The sequence below is a fragment of the Procambarus clarkii genome, chromosome 62, assembly GCF_040958095.1.
Source record: "Procambarus clarkii isolate CNS0578487 chromosome 62, FALCON_Pclarkii_2.0, whole genome shotgun sequence".
Taxonomy (NCBI): Eukaryota; Metazoa; Arthropoda; class Malacostraca; order Decapoda; family Cambaridae; genus Procambarus; species Procambarus clarkii.
Window position 1 is genome coordinate 29,139,835 of NC_091211.1, and position 21,968 is coordinate 29,161,802.

Consider the following 21,968-nt stretch of genomic DNA (forward strand, 5'->3'; position numbering starts at 1 on the left):
GCACTACTTCTGCTGGTGACATGGTTATGGTCCCGCTGGACCCTGGTGGAACCTGCAGGACCTCGCCCGTGGTCCTGGACTGAACCTAGACACGGAACTTCGAGTGGGCGTGCGCCCGGCCGGGACTGGTCGCACCTAACACTACCTATGCACGTGGAGATGTCGCTACCCAGAGTGAGGTAGGCGGCGACTGAAGCAAGGAGGAGGAGGAGGAGCAGGAGGAATGAGGTAATATATATGTATATATATATATACATGCAGATGCATCGACCACCACCACTCACAGCGAGTGAGTACCCTTTACTTTACACAACCTTACCCACGAATGCTTATCAACTAAATAAAACATTGGTATACACCCCAGCTTTCTCAAATGAAGGATTACATCAAGCAAAATGAATTGCAATAAGGCGGAAGCCTACCTTGTGACTTAGAGGTCACCTATCCTTACTTCCTAGCCATGGTACGAGACATTACATGCCTCCTGGCGCACATTCACGGCCAGACACTGCTTGAGGGTCACCCTCCAACACCACTCAATACGTGAGGCTCACTACCTGCGCCACCTGGTACTTGAAGGTCGAGGACTCCACCTCCGACATAAGGGTCACTGACAACATTAATTGGTGTCCCAAGACCACAGTCCCAGCTGGAGTCTCTAGGTCATGCTGCCACCAACCTCTCCTAGGTCACCAGCACCAGCTGGTGCATGATGAACACCACCAGCACCAGCTGGTGCATGATGAACACCACCAGCACCAGCTGGTGCATGATGAACACCACCAGTACCAGCTGGTGCATGATGAACACCACCAGCACCAGCTGGTGCATGATGAACACCACCAGCACCAGCTGGTGCATGATGAACACCACCAGCACCAGCTGGTGCATGATGAACACCACCAGCACCAGCTGGTGCATGATGAACACCACTAAGACCAGCTGGAACATATCCACCACAGCACGGTTGGTGGATATATACTGTCTTTGCAAGATAGTTTTCTTGTATCCAGTTTTCTCTGAAGACGTCCACTTTTGTTCCGCAATATTTCTCATACTTGCTGGGAGGACGTTGAACAACCGCGGACCTCTGATGTTTATACAGTGTTCTCTGATTGTGCCTATGGCACCTCTGCTCTTCACTGGTTCTATCCTGCATTTTCTTCCATATCGTTCACTCCACTATGTTGTTATTTTACTGTGTAGAGTTGGTACTTGGCCCTCCAGTATCTTCCATGTGTATATTATTTGGTATCTCTCTCGTCTCCTTTCTAGAGAGAACACTTGGAGAGCTTTGAGACGATCCCAATAATTTAGGTGCTTTATCTCGTCTATGCGTGCCGTATATGTTCCCTGTATTCCCTCTATTTCAGCAATCTCTCCTGCTCTGAAGGGGGAAGCGAGTACTGAGCAGTACTCAAGACGGGACAACACAAGTGACTTGAAGAGTACAACCATTGTGATGGGATCCCTGGATTTGAAAGTTCTCGTAATCCATCCTATCATTTTTCTGGCTGTCGCAATATTTGCTTGGTTATACTCCTTAAACGTTAGGTCATCAGACATCATTATTCCCAGATCCTTGACATGCTGCTTTCCTACTATGGGCAGATTTGATTGTGTTTTTACCTGCATTTTGTTTAAGATCCTAATTTTTACCGTACCTGAAAACTTTGCTTCATTTTATGTGCTATCACTCCGTGGTCACATTTATCGAACGGCTTTGCAAAGTTCGTGTATGCCACATCTGCATTCTGTTTTTCTTCTAATACCTCAGTGATTTTGTCGTAATGGTCAAGTAGCTGTGAGAGGCATGATCTTCCCGCTCTAAATCCATGCTGGCCTAGATTGTCTATAATTGGTCAATAATTCTTTGCCAATTCTTTGCTCCCTCCCTTGTGTAGAGGAGCTATGTCTGCTGCTCTAAGCGCCTCTGGTATCTCCCCCGTGTCCAAGCTCTTCAGTCTAGGCTTATTTTCTGGAATCTTTCCGTTTATATTATTCCTTCTTTATAGGGAGAGTCGTGTATGCTTAACGATTCTTTCTTGTATGCTTAACGGCAATGCTTGCCGTTTTTTCTTCCTCATTTCGTAGGAACACGTTTCAGACATTTATTATATGCTTCGGAAGTCAGATGTTCCTATTCCTTGTGTAGGATTTGTATTACATAGAACAGTTTCCCATTGAATGTTCGTAAGTTCCCTGTTAATGTTTTCACAGTCTATCCACTTATTAAAATTGAATTTATTGAATAACTCCTCTCGCTTGATCATTGTTTTAGGCCGATTACGAGTATTCGTATTAGTTTGCACTTCAATGAGCTTGTGATCTGAGTATGTGGCGTATCCGAGATGGTAATCTCCCTGATTATGTCTTCACTGTTTGTAAGGATCAGATCTAGAATACTTTCGTTACTAGTTGGCTTTGTTATCTGCTGGATGAGTGACTTTTTTGTACATAATCCAAGTCAAATCTGTGATTGGTTATGTGCCGATAGATATCCTGATTTTGCTGTCTTGTAGCCAATCTTTACTGTCTTGTAGCCAATCTGTGCTGTCTTGTAGCCAATCTTTGCTGTCTTGTAGCCAATCTTTGCTGTATTGTAGCCAATCTTTGCTGTATTGTAGCCAATCTTTGCTGTCTTGTAGCCAATCTTTACTGTCTTGTAGCCAATCTTTGCTGTCTTGTAGCCAATCTGTGCTGTCTTGTAGCCAATCTGTGCTGTCTTGTAGCCAATCTGTGCTGTCTTGTAGCCAATCTGTGCTGTCTTGTAGCCAATCTGTGCTGTCTTGTAGCCAATCTGTGCTGTCTTGTAGCCAATCTGTGCTGTCTTGTAGCCAATCTGTGCTGTCTTGTAGCCAATCTGTGCTGTCTTGTAGCCAATCTGTGCTGTCTTGTAGCCAATCTGTGCTGTCTTGTAGCCAATCTGTGCTGTCTTGTAGCCAATCTGTGCTGTCTTGTAGCCAATCTGTGCTGTCTTGTAGCCAATCTGTGCTGTCTTGTAGCCAATCTGTGCTGTCTTGTAGCCAATCTTTGCTGTCTTGTAGCCAATCTGTGCTGTCTTGTAGCCAATCTTTGCTGTCTTGTAGCCAATCTGTGCTGTCTTGTAGCCAATCTTTGCTGTCTTGTAGCCAATCCAACACGAAATGCTGTCATCATTATTCGGGTCTCCCGCGGCGCCTCCTAGTCAATCAAATTATCAAAACAATAACTCATTTATTATTATAAGTAATTTTCTCCGCCCAAGTGACATCCAGCTTGGGAGGGGGGAGACGGGGTTAATATTGGTGTCGCGAGACTCTTGCCAAAGCTGTTTCTTACATGTGTGTGGCGAAGCGTCTTGGATATAAGATAGAGGAGGAGGTGGTGCAGGAGGACACCTCTGGACCTCAGGTGCCGCTTCTCAGCATTCTACTTAAGGCCCCTTGGTGAATTGAGCACTTAAGAGGTTATTGTGCCAGTGAGCGCCCTTGTGAACACCACTGTGAGTGCCTCGGGAGGAGGCACTTGGCAGTAAAGTGTAACATAAGCACTTATATCTCTCTTAACTTTAAGTAATGTTAGACATGCGTGAGGATCGTTACTCATCTAACCTCTATATAAGCTTTAAGTGAGCGGCTTATGTCTTGTTAATGGTGCTATCAGCCTCCCTTCTAATGGAGGCCAGGCTTAGCCATTCACAATAAATACTTAAGACTCTTACCATTACATAATCATCAATTACAGCTAAATGAAAATCTTATAACTAAGTTATGAAAATAATTAATCTATAACATTTCATAACTGTTTTCTAAAGATACAAACCAGGTCTTATAACAAGGCGTCAATCACCAATGGAATAATTACATCCTTAACATTATGTTCCGTGCTTTAAAAATGTATAAAAGTCTCTCTCAGCGCATGACAACTACTGGACAAAAAATAATGATCCTAATCTAGGAAAAGTTTTAGAATCCTTAAATAAGGGTCATGTTATGAGAATCAAGAGCAGTTATCGACCACAATGTGAATCACCGTCAACTCATAATAGTTCATGAGTGAACAGTCCCCACGAGTCATGCAAGGTAAACCAGTCCTGCAGCCAGATTCACGAAGCAGTTTACACAGGTATTTACGAACGTGTACATCTTTCCTCAATCTTTGACGGCTTTGGTTACATATATTAAACAGTTTACAAGCATGACAACTTGCCAATCAACTGTTGTTATTGTTATAAACAGCCTCCTGGTGCTTCCGAGCTCATTAACTGTTTAATAATTGTAAACAAAGCCGCCAAAGATTGAGAAAAGGTGTACAGGAGCCAGATTCACGAAGCAGTTACGCAAGTGCTTACGAAAGTGTACATCTTTCCTCAATCTTTGACGGCTTTGGTTACATTTATTAAACAGTTTACAAGCATGAAAACTTGCCAATCAACTGTTGTTATTGTTATAAACAGCCTCCTGGTGCTTCGGTGCTCATTAACTGTTTAATAATTGGAAACAAAGCCGCCAAAGATTAAGAATAGATGTATAGGTTCGTAAGTGCTTGCGTAAGTGCTTTCGTGAATCTGGTCCCAGGTTCGTAAGTGCTTGCGTAACTGCGTCGTGAATCTGGCCCCCTAGCAGTCTTCCTTCAGAGTGAGGAGGCTATGAGGCCCTGTGCTGGGTGCCCCGCTGCACCGCTAACTCCTCTACCCACACACCCTCACCTAGCTAACTTGTACCCAGCTCGTTTCTGCTCTACAATCATTTATGCAAGGCATCGTCTCGTGGTTTACTTAAGCAAGGCCAACAAAGGAACAAGTACCAACCAAGGAGCGCAGGAGGAGCAAGGAGACATCAAATAGGTAAACTCTTACCTACGCCATGGTCCTAACCAAAATATTATATATATACGTGTGTGTGTGTGTGTGTGTGTGTGTGTGTGTGTGTGTGTGTGTGTGTGTGTGTGTGTGTGTGTGTGTGTGTGTGTGTGTGTGTGTGTGTGCAGGTCACAAGTACACACATGGAATGGACCGTCTAAATATGTTCCAAATTTCATTTTAAACAAGTTTGAAAACGTGCCACAGAAAAATTGCGACAAACAAAAAAGAATCACTGCCGACACGCGTGCACACACACGCGCGCGCACACACACACACACACACACACACACACACACACACACACACACACACACACACACACACGCAGTCACACGACAAAGAGTGCTGGGAAGACGGGACACCACGAGCGTAGCTCTCATCCTGTAACTACACTTAGGTAATTACACTCTCGATGTGCTTCAATATACTAAAAGAAGCTAGCTTTTTAGGTCCAGCAGCTGCAGTAGGCTGTGTTCAGGTCCAGCAGCTGCAGTAGGCTGTGTTCGGGTCCAGCAGCTGCAGTAGGCTGTGTTCAGGTCCAGCAGCTGCAGTAGGCAGTGTTCGGGTCCAACAGCTGCAGTAGGCTGTGTTCGGGTCCAGCAGCTGCAGTAGGCTGTGTTCGGGTCCAGCAGCTGCAGTAGGCTGTGTTCAGGTCCAGCAGCTGCAGTAGGCAGTGTTCGGGTCCAACAGCTGCAGTAGGCTGTGTTCGGGTCCAGCAGCTGCAGTAGGCTGTGTTCGGGTCCAGCAGCTGCAGTAGGCTGTGTTCGGGTCCAGCAGCTGCAGTAGGCTGTGTTCGGGTCCAGCAGCTGCAGTAGGCTGTGTTCGGGTCCAGCAGCTGCAGTAGGCTGTGTTCGGGTCCAGCAGCTGCAGTAGGCTGTGTTCGGGTCCAGCAGCTGCAGTAGGCTGTGTTCGGGTCCAGCAGCTGCAGTAGGCTGTGTTCAGGTCCAACAGCTGCAGTAGGCAGTGTTCGGATCCAACAGCTGCAGTAGGCTGTGTTCAGGTCCAACAGCTGCAGTAGGCTGTGTTCGGGTCCAGCAGCTGCAGTAGGCTGTGTTCGGGTCCAGCAGCTGCAGTAGGCTGTGTTCGGGTCCAACAGCTGCAGTAGGCTGTGTTCAGGTCCAGCAGCTGCAGTAGGCTGTGTTCAGGTCCAACAGCTGCAGTAGGCTGTGTTCGGGTCCAGCAGCTGCAGTAGGCTGTGTTCAGGTCCAACAGCTGCAGTAGGCTGTGTTCAGGTCCAGCAGCTGCAGTAGGCTGTGTTCAGGTCCAGCAGCTGCAGTAGGCTGTGTTCAGGTCCAGGTAAACTGACAGCAAGACCATCACAGCTTTGACCTGACTTCAGCCTAACAATCAGATCAGCCTGATGGTCCAGCAGTGCCATATTGACTCTTGAGCGGTGACAAGTTCACCATTCTAGATGTCATAGTTTAGTTTGGGTACTTCAAGTTGAACAAACGAGGCTGATGCTTTGGTTAAGTTGGTACAGCCTTGACACATCACCGCCTCCTGTCATCACCCGTCAAGTGACAGACTACTTGACAGCTCTAAATTGCGCAGTTAGCTTGACAGTTTTTCAGAACAGTTCAGGAGTGAAGTTCAACCTCTCATTTCACAGTTGACAGTTCAGTCTCTGGCATACCTGAGCTCTGAGGGCGCTTTGAGGGAGCCCTGAGAGCTCTCAGAGCTCAGTTTAAGAGTTCATGATTGGCATCTTTGGTTCAGAGATTACCACTCGACTTTCTTAGAAAACTTTCAATCAACTATGTGTGTGTTAACTGTGTGGCATGGCTCTGTGTCAGCCTCCTGTGTCATGACTGTGTGTCAGTCAGCCGTGTCAGTCTTCTGTGTCATGGATGTGTGTGTGTGTCAGCTGAGCCATGACTGTGTGTGTGTGTCAGCTGAGCCATGACTGTGTGTGTGTCAGCTGAGCCATGACTGTGTGTGTGTCAGCCAGCTGTGTCATGAATGTGTGTCAACTAGCTGTGTGTCATGACTGTCACCCCAGCTGTGTCATGAATGTTTTTGCCAGCCAGGTGTGCCATGGCTGTGTGTGTCAACCAGGTGTGTGATGGCTGTGTGTGTCAGCCAGCAGTGTCAGCCAGGTGTGTGATGGCTGGGTGTGTCAACCAGGTGTGTGATGGCTAGGTGTGTCAGCCAGCAGTGTGAGCCAGGTGTGTGATGGCTGGGTGTGTGATGGCTTGGTGTGTGAGCCAGGTGTGTGATGGCTGGGTGTGTCAGCCAGGTGTGTGATGGCTGTGTGTGTGAGCCAGGTGTGTGATGGCTGGGTGTGTGAGACAGGTGTGTGATGGCTGGGTGTGTGATGGCTGGGTGTGTGATCGCTGGGTGTGTCAGCCAGGTGTGTGATCGCTGGGTGTGTGAGCCAGGTGTGTGAGCCAGGTGTGTGAGCCAGGTGTGTCATGACTGTCATTCAGTTGCTCATAATATGACCACGTGGTGTGACTCAGCTCTCTACGCTATGAGTATGTAGTCACCTGGTACTGTGAGTACATGTGTGCGAGTACATGAGTGCACCAACTACATGTGAGAGAGTCAGCTGTAGCTGTCACTGCTGTCTGTCAATCAACTACCAATGAATCACCTTAGACTCCTAACTAGGCAACTATTTCTCGGACACCAGGAAAAAAAGGACTCAAAGAAGCAAACACAGAAAACGGGAATACCTGAAGACCTAACACTTAACTCCTCCCCCTCCCGCCCCCCCTCCCGCCCCCCCTCTCCCCCCCGAAAAAAATCAACCCCCATAAAAAAATATTAATAATAACTGATAACAAAATCTTTACCCCTCCCCCCTTTCCCCATCCCTCGTTGCTCTCTGCGCGTGGGCGTGGTGGTGGTGGTGTGGGCGTGATGCTGGAGGTTGGGGCGGTGGGTGGGGCGGAGGGGGTTGGTTGGTCACGGGCGGAGGGGGGGGGGAGGGGGTTGTGGGCGTGCAACCGGAGCCATGCAACATGCAAGCATCAACAGCTAGACCATCATGCACAGTTGACTATACATGCTCGTGGGCCTCACAGCCGATCATCTGTCTACTACCCAACACCTGTGGGGGCGGCTGTGTCTACCACCCAACACCTGTGGGGGCGGCTGTGTCTACCACCCAACACCTGTGGGGGCGGCTGTGTCTACCACCCAACACCTGTGGGGGTGGCTGTGTCTACCACCCAACACCTGTGGGGGCGGCTGTGTCTACCACCCAACACCTGTGGGGGCGGCTGTGTCTACCACCCAACATCTGTGGGGGCGGCTGTGTCTACCATCCAACACCTGTGGGGGCGGCTGTGTCTACCATCCAACACCTGTGGGGGCGGCTGTGTCTACCACCCAACACCTGTGGAGGAGGACGTGTCTACCACCCAACACCTGTGGGGGAGGACGTGTCTACCACCCAACACCTGTGGGGGAGGACGTGTCTACCACCCATCACCTGTGGGGGAGGACGTGTCTACCATCCAACACCTGTGGGGGTGGCTGTATCTACCACCCAACACCTGTGGAGGAGGACGTGTCTACCACCCAACACCTGTGGAGGAGGCCGTGTCTACCACCCAACACCTGTGGAGGAGGCCGTGTCTACCACCCAACACCTGTGGGGGGAGGACGTGTCTACCACCCAACACCTGTGGTGCTCCCTAATAATACATTTTCTATGCTTACTCTAACACACTAATGAAAATTATTTATTGTTCTGTGAAAATTCGTGTTTATATATATATATATATATATATATATATATATATATATATATATATATATATATATATATATATATATATATATATATATATATATATTAGGTGCCTGTGCATATAATTAATGGTGCTTGTTATAATTTACGCTATAAAACTTAATTTTAAAATATATAAGACCGAGGCAGACTTTGCGTCTCTAGGAAAATTACTCAAAATGTCTATCTTGCAAACTTTTGCCAGTGAACAAAAAGTGACCTTCAAACACTACAAATGATTACTTTAAAACCGATGCTTGGAACCGGGCCGTGACAGATGGTCAACCTGTGACCTCGACAACCAGAGGGAGGAATAAGACCTACCTGCCATAGGGGACGCCCAGCGCCTGCCCCAGCGCCTGCCCCAGCAGAGTGCTCACACGGTCGCCAGACCAGCAGCAGAAGCCACTGGTCCGGAGTGCTGCTCCAGCAGCAGCAGCAGCAGTGTCTGCGTTACTCTACGGGGAGGAACTTGCCTCCTCTCTTTCAGTCATTGATGATAATTGTTGTTTCTTTAAATGCTGATTTCTGTTATATTCTTGTAGAGTTGTTTTTATTGGGGTGTGTTTAGGTGTGGTGTGGTGCCAGAGTCCCTCGTGTGTGGGAGTGGTGCCAGAGTCCCTCGTGTGTGGGAGTGGTGCCAGAGTCCCTTGAGTGTGGTGTGGTGGGAGAGTCCCTCGAGTGTGGGAGTGGTGCCAGAGTCCCTCGTGTGTGGGAGTGGTGCCAGAGTCCCTCGAGTGTGGTGTGGTGGGAGAGTCTCTTGAGTGTGGTGTGGTGGGAGAGTCCCTCGAGTGTGGTGTGGTGGGAGAGTCTCTTGAGTGTGGTGTGGTGGGAGAGTCCCTCGAGTGTGGTGTGGTGGGAGAGTCTCTTGAGTGTGGTGTGGTGGGAGAGTCCCTCGAGTGTGGTGTGGTGGGAGAGTCCCTCGAGTGTGGTGTGGTGGGAGAGTCTCTTGAGTGTGGTGTGGTGGGAGAGTCCCTCGAGTGTGGTGTGGTGGGAGAGTCTCTTGAGTGTGGTGTGGTGGGAGAGTCCCTCGAGTGTGGTGTGGTGGGAGAGTCCCTCGAGTGTGGTGTGGTGGGAGAGTCTCTTGAGTGTGGTGTGGTGGGAGAGTCCCTCGAGTGTGGTGTGGTGGGAGAGTCTCTTGAGTGTGGTGTGGTGGGAGAGTCCCTCGAGTGTGGTGTGGTGGGAGAGTCCCTCGAGTGTGGTGTGGTGGGAGAGTCTCTTGAGTGTGGAGTGGTGCCAGAGTCCCTCGTGTGTGGGAGTGGTGCCAGAGTCCCTCGTGTGTGGGAGTGGTGCCAGAGTCCCTCGAGTGTGGTGTGGTGGGAGAGTCTCTTGAGTGTGGTGTGGTGGGAGAGTCCCTCGAGTGTGGTGGGAGAGTCTCTTGAGTGTGGGAGTGGTGCCAGAGTACCTCGAGTGTGGTGTGGTGCCAGAGTCCCTCGAGTGTGGTGTGGTGCCAGAGTCCCTCGAGTGTGGTGTGGTGCCAGAGTCCCTCGAGTGTGGTGTGGTGCCAGAGTACCTCGAGTGTGGTGTGGTGCCAGAGTCCCTCGAGTGTGGAGTGGTGCCAGAGTCCCTCGAGTGTGGTGTGGTGCCAGAGTCCCTCGAGTGTGGTGGGAGAGTCTCTTGAGTGTGGGAGTGGTGCCAGAGTACCTCGAGTGTGGTGTGGTGCCAGAGTCCCTCGAGTGTGGTGTGGTGGGAGAGTCTCTTGAGTGTGGAGTGGTGCCAGAGTCCCTCGAGTGTGGTGTGGTGCCAGAGTCCCTCGAGTGTGGTGTGGTGGGAGAGTCCCTCGAGTGTGGGAGTGGTGCCAGAGTCCCTCGAGTGTGGGAGTGGTGCCAGAGTCCCTCGAGTGTGGGAGTGGTGCCAGAGTCCCTCGAGTGTGGGAGTGGTGCCAGAGTCCCTCGAGTGTGGGAGTGGTGCCAGAGTCCCTCGAGTGTGGGAGTGGTGCCAGAGTCCCTCGAGTGTGGGAGTGGTGCCAGAGTCCCTCGAGTGTGGGAGTGGTGCCAGAGTCCCTCGAGTGTGGGAGTGGTGCCAGAGTCCCTCGAGTGTGGGAGTGGTGCCAGAGTCCCTCGAGTGTGGGAGTGGTGCCAGAGTCCCTCGAGTGTGGGAGTGGTGCCAGAGTCCCTCGAGTGTGGGAGTGGTGCCAGAGTCCCTCGAGTGTGGGAGTGGTGCCAGAGTCCCTCGAGTGTGGGAGTGGTGCCAGAGTCCCTCGAGTGTGGGAGTGGTGCCAGAGTCCCTCGAGTGTGGGAGTGGTGCCAGAGTCTCTTGAGTGTGGGAGTGGTGCCAGAGTCTCTTGAGTGTGGGAGTGGTGCCAGAGTCTCTCGAGTGTGGGAGTGGTGCCAGAGTCTCTCGAGTGTGGAGTGGTGCCAGTCTCTTGAGTGTGGGAGTGGTGCCAGGGAGTGTGTACCAATGGGTGTGTAAGTGTACCAGTGTGTGTAAGTGCACCAGTGTGTGTGTAAGTGTACCAGTGTGTGTAAGTGTACCAGTGGGAGTGTAAGTGTACCAGTGTGTGTAAGTGTACCAGTGGGAGTGTAAGTGCACCAGTGGGAGTGTAAGTGCACCAGTGTGTGTGTAAGTGCACCAGTGGGAGTGTAAGTGCACCAGTGTGTGTGTAAGTGTACCAGTGTGTGTGTAAGTGTACCAGTGTGTGTGTAAGTGCACCAGTGTGTGTGTAAGTGCACCAGTGGGTGTGAACGGAACACAATATAGAGTGTGATCAAACAAGAGTGCACCACTTAAGGGGTGACTGGGTTCCCTAGTGTGGTAGCCAAGCAATCTTCCCAAATAACATTTCAGTATTACTAAAGCATAAGGCTGCACGTATGAGGCAGATGTGTGAGCATGGGCGTGGTGGTGGGGGGCCGTGGGCGTGGGCGGTGGGCGTGCCCGCGGCGGAGGGCGTGACAGGTATAGCGGCGGAAGCACTAGAGGAGTGAGGAGGCGTGCAGACACGTGCGGGCAGGAGGCCTGGAGGACGTACCTTCTTGCAGTACTGGCACTGGTACGCCCCGCGGCCCTCGTGCTGCTCCGCGGCGTGGCGCATGATGTTCTCCTTGCCCAGCACCGCCAGCCCGCACACCTGCGGAGACCATGCGTTAAAACCTGCGGAGACCATGCGTTAACACCTGCGGAGACCAAGCGTTAACACCTGCGGAGACCAAGCGTTAAAACCTGCGGAGACCATGCGTTAACACCTGCGGAGACCATGCGTTAACACCTGCGGAGACCAAGCGTTAACACCTGCGGAGACCATGCGTTAACACCTGCGGAGACCAAGCGTTAACACCTGCGGAGACCATGCGTTAACACCTGCGGAGACCAAGAGTTAACACCTGCGGAGACCATGCGTTAACACCTGCGGAGACCATGCGTTAACACCTGCGGAGACCAAGCGTTAACACCTGCGGAGACCAAGAGTTAACACCTGCGGAGACCAAGCGTTAACACCTGCGGAGACCAAGCGTTAACACCTGCTGGGGGGGGGGTGACGCCTGCTGGGGGACGAGGGGGGGCTGTTGACGCTCCTGCTGGGGGGGCCGTTGACGCCTGCTGGGGGGGGGGTTGTTGACGCCTCCTGGGGGGGGGGTTGTTGACGCCTGCTGGAGGGGGGGGGTGTTGTTGACGCCTGCTGGAGGGGGGGGGGTTGTTGACGCCTGCTGGAGGGGGGGGGGTTGTTGACGCCTGCTGGAGGGGTTGTTGACGCCTGCTGGGGGAGGAGGGGGGGTTGTTGACGCCTGCTGGGGGAGGAGGGTAGGGGGGGGGGTTGACGCCTGTTGGGGGAGGGGTCGTCGCTCCTGCTGGGGGGTCGTCGCTAATGCTGGGGGGCTGTTGACGCCTGCTGGGGGAGGAGGGGGGCTGTTGACGCCTGCTGGGGGAGGAGGAGGTTGTTGACACCTGCTGGGGGAGGAGGAGGTTGTTGAAGCCTGCTGGGGGAAGTGGGGGAGGTTGACGCTTGCTGGGGGAGGTGGGGGAGGTTGACGCCTGCTGGGGGAAGGTGCGGGAGGTTGACGCCTGCTGGGGGAAGGTGGGGGAGGTTGACACCTGCTGGGGGAGGAGGGGGAGGTTGTTTACACCTGCTGGGGGAGGTGGGGGAGGTTGTTTACACCTGCTGGGGGAGGTGGGGGAGGTTGTTTACACCTGCTGGGGGAGGTGGGGGAGGTTGTTTACACCTGCTGGGGGAGGAGGGGGAGGTTGCCGACACCTGCTGGGGGAGGAGGGGGAGGTTGCCGACACCTGCTGGGGGAGGAGGGGGAGGTTGTTGACACCTGCTGGGGGAGGAGGGGGAGGTTGTTGACACCTGCTGGGGGAGGAGGGGGAGGTTGCTGACACCTGCTGGGGGAGGTTGACGCCTGCTGGGGGAGGTTGGCGCCTGCTGGGGGAGGTGGGGGAGGTTGACGCCTGCTGGGGGAGGAGAGGGAGGTTGTTGACACCTGCTGGGGGAGGTGGGGGAGGTTGACGCCTGCTGGGGGAGGAGGGGGGTTGTTGACGCCTGCTGGGGGAGGGGGGGGGTTGTTGACGCCTGCTGGGGGAGGAGGGGAGGTTGTTGACGCCTGCTGGGGGAGGAGGAGGGTTGTTGACGCCTGCTGGGGGAGGAGGGGGGTTGTTGACACTTGCTGGGGTAGGAGGGGGGGTTGTTGACGCCTGCTGGGGGAGGAGGGAGGTTGTTGACGCCTGCTGGGGGAGGAGGAGGGTTGTTGACGCCTGCTGGGGGAGGAGGGGGGTTGTTGACACTTGCTGGGGTAGGAGGGGGGGTTGTTGACGCCTGCTGGGGGAGGAGGGAGGTTGTTGACGCCTGCTGGGGGAGGAGGGAGGTTGTTGACGCCTGCTGGGGGAGGAGGAGGGGCTGAGTCGCGGATAAATAAATTATATATATATATATATATATATATATATATATATATATATATATATATATATATATATATATATATATATATATATATATATATATATATATATGTATATATATATATAGGGAGACAGTGCTACACACACACACATGTAAATAAACAAAGATCTTACACATCTTGTCGTATATGACACTAATACCAAAGACATATCAAAATTACTCATTATCTCTAAATATTACATCCGTGATAATGTATATGGCAGATAGTGTTAAGTTAACGAATCTTGCGCCAATGTTCCTCGTATTTCATACGTTCCACTTGATAAAGTTGTTGACAAATGAACTCTCCAAAATTCCATAAGTTGTAAACATATTGATGCTCTGAGATGCGTTTAGCTGAGCTGGCCAGCATTGTCACAGGCAGAGCTCAAGTGGGCACACGTTAGCTGGTGAATATATATATATATATATATATATATATATATATATATATATATATATATATATATCTTAGCATCAGGCTATAATACAATTGTAAAATGGACTTTTGGAAAATTCATTTTTCAACTTCCGTATCAAATGATGAAAATATAATTTTAGGGATTCGTGCTAGAATCAGTGTCTTAACTCCGTCTGTCATAATGTGTGTGATTTTTTCTGTCAGTAATGTCTAAAAAAAGATTGTTAAATATATATATATATATATATATATATATATATATATATATATATATATATATATATATATATATATATATATATATGCGGAAAATCCACAGAGAAATATGAAATGAGGTGAACGTTTCGGCTTTGTTAAAGCCTTTGTCAACACCAGACTGACTAAGGAGAAGGGAGAAGGGGGGAAGATATATAGGCCGACACCTGACCACCCCATCCCAAGGGTTGGTCAGGTGTAATTAACCAAAACAGGTATAGCTTAGCTTAGAATGGTCAAAGAGGATTAAGCGGTCAGAGAATAAGGATGAAAGATTAAAGAAAAGCCTCATGAACACACAATATATGAATATACAATTATAATGAGACATTGTAAGCCTCTCTATCAGAGTTGTTTCTTAAACTGTTGTTTAAGAAACAATTTAATATAATTGTATATTCATATATTGTGTGTTCATGAGGCTTTTCTTTAATCTTTCATCCTTATTCTCTGACCGCTTAATCCTCTTTGACCATTCTAAGCTAAGCTATACCTGTTTTGGTTAATTACACCTGACCAACCCTTGGGATGGGGTGGTCAGGTGTCGGCCTATATATCTTCCCCCCTTCTCCCTTCTCCTTAGTCAGTCTGGTGTTGACAAAGGCTTTAACAAAGCCGAAACGTTCACCTCATTTCATATTTCTCTGTGGATTTTCCGCATAAAATGATCAGTGTTTTGTGATCGTCAATTGCATATATATATATATATATATATATATATATATATATATATATATATATATATGTATATGTATATGCAGGCGATGAGTCACAAAAACGTGGCTGAAGTATGTTGACCAGACCACACACTAGAAATTGAAGGGACGACGACGTTTCGGTCCGTCCTGGACCATTCTCAAGTCGATCTTGGTGGTAGTAGCAAATACTCGACCAGAGGCTGCTTACCTTGGACTTGACTTGAGACATCGACTTGAGAATGGTCCAGGACGGACCGAAACGTCGTCGTCCCTTCAATTTCTAGTGTGTGGTCTGGTCAATATATATATATATATATATATATATATATATATATATATATATATATATATTATATATATATATGGGTGCACATAGTTAACAATAAGGTTGTGGTGAGGGTGAAAACATTCAGTACAATAAGAGGCCAAACAATAGTGTGTGATGTAGTTACCTTGGAGCAGCAGCGGTGGTGGTAGTGGTTTGGTAGTGAAAGTAGTTAACAAGCAGTACGGTAGTTACCTTGCAGTGGTACTTGCGGATGGTGAGAGAGTAGTTAGGGTCGTGGAAGACAGAACAGTGCATCCGGTAGTAGAGCGGGTGAGAGAACTTCATGTTGCAGCCACCACAGTCTGGAAGATCAGGGGAGTGTTAGTGCCTAGTCCCTTGGACCCTCAGGTCAGCCACCACCACCCCCAGGTCAGCCACCACCACCACCACCCCCAGGTCAGCCACCACCACCACCCCCAGGTCAGCCACCACCACCCCCAGGTCAGCCACCACCACCATCCCCAGGTCAGATACCACCACCCCCAGGTCAGATACCACCACCCCCAGGTCAGCCACCACCACCATCCCCAGGTCAGATACCACCACCCCCAGGTCAGCCAAAGTGGTCACCAACTCACCAATACCCTCCCTATCCCCCCACAGGTCACCGCCAGGTCAGGCTGGGGTATCAATAGTTCTCCCGCCCCACCTCCAGTACCGTCCATGTCACCACTACCCCATCACCGCTCCTGCTGCACCAGCCTGGAACACGACCAGCTCACTAATCTACAACCACTCCCATTACCAGAATGGGAGCCTCTCATCTCCCCCTTCTCAGGCATTCCATAAGACTCACCCCTTCAGTTCCCATGACTAGTTTGAGCTTATTGTGTGCCAAGATATACCAGGTATACCCAGGCTGGAGTAGAACCCTATGGTCGCCCTAGGGTTCTGCTGCCACACTTGAGGCCAGTCTAGGGCGCCAGAGTAGTCAACACACACATCTACCTTATGGTTGCAGATCAACCCAGACCATGATACACATTACTGCAACTTGGTTACCGGTCCTGGCAATAGTTTAGGGTTAGGGGAAGCTCGAGTGCCACTATATACACTAGTAGTGCCAAGTGCTGAGTGGTCTAGTGCAGGGGGACACTAGCAGATCAAGCAGTAGCAGTGATGCCATAATTTATATATATATAATATATATATATATATATATATATATATATATTATATATTATATATATATATATTATATATATATATTGTGACGGTAACGCGTTGGTGTTCGGCTGTTCAAAAGCTAGGGGTATGGCCTCGTCACATATAGAAACAAAAAATAGAAAATCTGGAACTTCGTCTGTGGTAAGGTAATGAGAAGACACACAAAACACAAGTAAATTTAACAATGAAATTTTAATTACATTAGAAAAGCAAAACATGAATAAAATGGACATACAAATTCGTATAATAAAATCAATCAATCAAAATAATAAGAATAATCAAATGACAAAATGAAAAGTTACGTTAAGACAAGTGAGTAAGAACAAGTGAGCAATATACAATCAAATAAGAGGTGCAGGAATATTGGCTTTAGGCTATCACCTCTCTTAGTACACGTAAGCCACAGCTTAGTCTACCAACGAGACGTGTTAACCTGATGAAAGCACTGGATATTCTGAGATCTGGTGGTCGTGTGGCCCCAGACATCAAGTAGTGTGGTGGGTGGAGGGCAGTTGCAACTGGACCCGCAGCCAATCAGCGATGAGCAGGCGACAAGACAGGTAGTTTGGTGGTTCGAGGTGGAGCAGGTGTTCCTGGCTGCATATGTTTTGCGCTTCTGGCAAACCTTGGAGATGTTGTCGTTGTTGGATATTTCTTCCATATTAGTTGTATAGGGATGTATGTGTCGACGTATTTTGGAGGGAAGAGCAGGCTCAATCTCTTGAAGGAGATTATCGTCACAATATATTATATATATATATATATATATATATATATATATATATATATATATATATATATATATATATATATATATATATATATATATATATACATATATATATATATATATATATATATATATATATATATACATTATATATATACATTATATATATATAATGCTCATGCCTCTCCAAGTGCATGTTAGTGCTCAGTACAAGTAGGTGTTAAATGCACTTCAACATGCTCCAAGATGTACCCACCTACGTGTACCTACCTACGTGTACCCACCTACTGGTAATATCTGGACGTTACTTGGTACATATATATCGAAAAATCAACCCGTCCTCAGACCAAGTCCATTCCATCCAGCGGTCGACCCAAAAGACGCGTTCATCAATTATAACATTCTGCTTATTCAAAACAGGAATTTTCTCAAATATAAATTAATATTTTATATTGCCATCTTGTACATATATAGGCCCTGGTTAGGTTAGGTGTTTAGGTTCTGTTGGCGATTATTTTTGTATTTGTAGTCCGTGAGTGAAGCATTTACAGCGTTGTGGTTCGAACGTCATCAGTTGTCAGTCGAGTGTAAACAGTTTGTCATTCATAAACAGCTGGGGTTGGCGGGTGGATGGAATGGTCTTTGACCATTGTTTATGAGGACCTGCTGGGAAAAATAAATCAAATGTTTAAAACATTGCTATTAGACTAGAAGAGATGAATGGCTGCAACAACAAGAGGCCAAAAACTGATGTACTGGAAGTGACAGCAGCTCGCTAAACTGACGACATCCAGTTTTCTGTTCGTTGGGCCTCGGGTTTGTTAGGTTCGGGCATTTTAGTGCGACGATTTAGAGATGTTGTAAATGATGGGGAATGTACACGGCCTGACGAGTTAGCCACTCCTTACCAAGCTGGCATTGTCATGCCTTGGTCACTGTCGTGTGTGGTGTGGTGTGTGTGTGTGTGTGTGTGTGTGTGTGTGTGTGTGTGTGTGTGTGTGTGTGTGTGTGTGTGTGTGGTGGTGTGTGTGTGTGGTGGTGTGTGTGTGTGTGTGGTGTGTGTGTGTGTGTGTGTGTGTGTGTGTGTGTGTGTGTGTGTGTGTGTGTGGCATGGAGTGGTGCGTAGTGTTGTGTGGTGTGGTGCGGTGCTGTGTGGAGTGGTGTGTTGTGATCATATAGTGTAGCCAAGGCAGTTGCTCCTTGCATTCCTTCATCATCTCGGGGGATATCTCGCCTAGTCCCGTGGCTGTGCTCTTGTGAATACTTAATTACAATATCTCCACTTGTTGTGTGGTAGTCTACTTGACTTACAACACCTGCTGTGTGGTAGTCTGCTTGACTTACAACACCTGCTGTGTGGTATTCTGCTTGACTTACAACACCTGCTGTGTGGTATTCTGCTTGACTTACAACACCTGCTGTGTGGTAGTCTGCTTGACCTACAACACCTGCTGTGTGGTAGTCTGCTTGACTTACAGCACCTGTTGTGTGGTAGTCTGACTTACAACACCTGCTGTGTGGTAGTCTGCTTGACTTACAACACCTGCTGTGTGGTAGTCTGCTTGACTTACAACACCTGCTGTGTGGTAGTCTGCTTGACTTACAACACCTGCTGTGTGGTAGTCTGCTTGACTTACAACACCTGCTGTGTGGTAGTCTGCTTGACTTACAACACCTGTTGTGTGGTAGTCTGCTTGACTTACAGCACCTGCTGTGTGGTAGTCTGCTTGACTTACAACACCTGCTGTGTGGTAGTCTGCTTGACTTACAACACCTGCTGTGTGGTAGTCTGCTTGACTTACAGCACCTGTTGTGTGGTAGTCTGCTTGACTTACAACACCTGCTGTGTGGTAGTCTGCTTGACTTACAACACCTGCTGTGTGGTAGTCTGCTTGACTTACAGCACCTGCTGTGTGGTAGTCTGCTTGACTTACAACACCTGCTGTGTGGTAGTCTGCTTGACTTACAACACCTGCTGTGTGGTAGTCTGCTTGACTTACAGCACCTGCTGTGTGGTAGTCTGCTTGACTTACAACACCTGCTGTGTGGTAGTCTGCTTGACTTACAACACCTGCTGTGTGGTAGTCTGCTTGACTTACAACACCTGCTGTGTGGTAGTCTGCTTGACTTACAACACCTGCTGTGTGGTAGTCTGCTTGACTTACAACACCTGCTGTGTGGTAGTCTGCTTGACTTACAGCACCTGCTGTGTGGTAGTCTGCTTGACTTACAACACCTGCTGTGTGGTAGTCTCCCTGACTTACAACACCTGCTGTGTGGTAGTCTGCTTGACTTACAACACCTGCTGTGTGGTAGTCTGCTTGACTTACAACACCTGCTGTGTGGTAGTCTGCTTGACTTACAACACCTGCTGTGTGGTAGTCTGCTTGACTTACAACACCTGCTGTGTGGTAGTCTCCCTGACTTACAACACCTGCTGTGTGGTAGTCTCCCTGACTTACAACACCTGCTGTGTGGTAGTCTCCCTGACTTACAACACCTGCTGTGTGGTAGTCTCCCTGACTTACAACACCGGTTGAGCCAAGTCTCTTGTACCGACATCTCTCGAGTCCTTCAAAAATACTCTCCAGCATTTTAAGCTTAAACTCACTCAAATTTCTTCCTTCAATTCTAAAGTTTCGTTTAATGTTTTTATCTTTCATTATCTTGGTGACCAAACTTCCTGAGTGTTGATCAAGATGTTTTCTGTTATGATTTCAAGCGACCTTTCTTGATTTCGAGTCTTTCAGCAACCGCAGTTATACAACCTTTTAATATCATTCCTTTACCATAGGAATGAATTGTTTTACTCCTCTGATGTACATGTTGCAGAAGGCCTCGTGCAAATAGTTTACTTTAAACTATTTCTAATCGACCCCAGATAATAGCGTCTATTACTGACAGTGGCTTCGTAAGCCGGCGTCTTGCAGACGGGGGGGGGGGGGGGGGATTTCTTAAAAATTTCTTATATTTTTAAGAAAAATTAATTTCTTAAAAATAAGTTTATATTGCGTAATATTTTCATATTCACGTTTATAACTAATTGTAAAAATAACAAAAAGCTAAAAGTACTCTTTGATTCAGAAAATATTATTATTTTCAAATTGTTGTTGTTGTTGTTGTTGTTGTAATAGTGTATATAAAGTTGTTATGGAGCAATAAACATAAGCGGGTGTAATATACCAGGACCGTTGGCCTCACACAGTAAACATTACCGCCGAGAGACATGTTCACGAAGTGAATGATGTTTCCTGTGATACAGGGTTCTCCAGCACCCTTCTCTCTCTCTCTCTCTCGATTGAGAGAGAAAGACGGGGGGGGGGGAGGATGTTGTTGTTTTTACATTCAGCTACTCAGAACATAAAGTTCCAAGTAGCACGGGCTATGGTGAGCCCGTAAGAGTGGAGGGGGGGGGTGAGGGGGGGAGGCAGCTTTAAACCCTCTGAGCCTCAGTTAGCGAGAACAATGCCCACACCCTATGCTTGGGGGGGGGGGGAGAGGGGGGGGAGGGGGGGAGGAGGAGATAGAGGTATATGAAACAAACACGAAGAAGTCTAACTCCCAGGTACCTATCTACTGCTAGGTGAACAGGGACATAAGGGTGAAAGAAACTCTGCCCATTTCTTTCCACCATCGCCGGGAATCGATCCTCGGACCCTAGAATTACGAGCCCCAAGGGCTGTCTACTCAGCCACCAGGCTGCTACCCACTGTACTTACATGAAGCTCTCACTGTACCTACATGAAGCTGTCACTGTACCTACATGAAGCTGTCACTGTACCTACATGAAGCTCTCACTGTACTTACATGAAGCTGTCACTGTACCTACATGAAGCTGTCACTGTACCTACATGAAGCTGTCACTGTACCTACACAAAGCTCTCACTGTACCTACACAAAGCTGTCACTGTACCTACATATAGAGTAGCTACATATTCTTGAACCCGCAACTGTAACCCCACAACCGTATCTCTTGTACTATGTAAACACATCTGCACTTCAACTTGTATCTGCATGATAATTGCAACTTATCAACTCACTCGCTGAGCCCAACTCGCTGAGCCCAACTCGCTGAGCCCAACTCGCTGAGCCCAGCTCGCTGAGCCCAACTCGCTGAGCCCAACTCGCTGAGCCCAACTCGCTGAGCCCAACTCGCTGAGCCCAACTCGCTGAGCCCAACCAGCAAGTCTCCACCAACTTCTAAACTGACCTGGAGCCCAGCTGCTGAAGGCTGTATAGACGCAATGCGAATACAACACTCATCAAACTATACAACTTGTGAAGAAACGTCGGGAAGAAACGTCGGGAAGAAACGTCGGGAAGAAACGTCGGGAAGAAACGTCGCGAAGAAACGTCGGGAAGAAACGTCGCGAAGAAACGTCGCGAAGAAACGTCGCGAAGAAACGTCGCGAAGAAACGTCGCGAAGAAACGTCGGGAAGAAACGTCGCGAAGAAACGTCGGGAAGAAACGTCGGGAAGAAACGTCGGGAAGAAACGTCGGGAAGAAACGTCGCTAAGAAACGTCGGGAAGAAACGTCGCGAAGAAACGTCGGGAAGAAACGTCGCGAAGAAACGTCGCGAAGAAACGTCGCGAAGAAACGTCGCGAAGAAACGTCGCGAAGAAACGTCGCGAAGAAACGTCGGGAAGAAACATAGTGAAGAATGGTTGTTTAGAAAGATTGTGTAGAAAGTTAGTGAAGATTGTGAAGAAAAGTTGGCACCTGATGCTGATTCTCCCTTATTTTTGTCCACACTTCTTTGTCGCCGTGGCACCCACTGCCAGGGTTAACGAGGCACCCACCGCCAGGGTTAACGAGGCACCCACCGCCAGGGTTAACGAGGCACCCACTGCCAGGGTTAACGAGGCACCCACCGCCAGGGTTAACGAGGTACCCACCGCCAGGC

The 21,968-nt window shown here is 48.8% G+C and overlaps 1 protein-coding gene across 1 annotated transcript in view; it reads right to left on the reverse strand.

The window, feature by feature from the left end:
- Positions 1-21,968, reverse strand: part of LOC123766406 (uncharacterized) — a 230,062-nt gene that overhangs the window by 94,968 nt on the left and 113,126 nt on the right. The window contains exons 5-6 of the mRNA XM_069308560.1: positions 15,359-15,468; positions 11,557-11,655 (exon numbers count right to left, since the gene is read on the reverse strand). Coding sequence (XP_069164661.1) covers positions 11,557-11,655; positions 15,359-15,468 — 209 coding nt within the window. The remainder of the gene's footprint in view (positions 1-11,556; positions 11,656-15,358; positions 15,469-21,968) is intronic.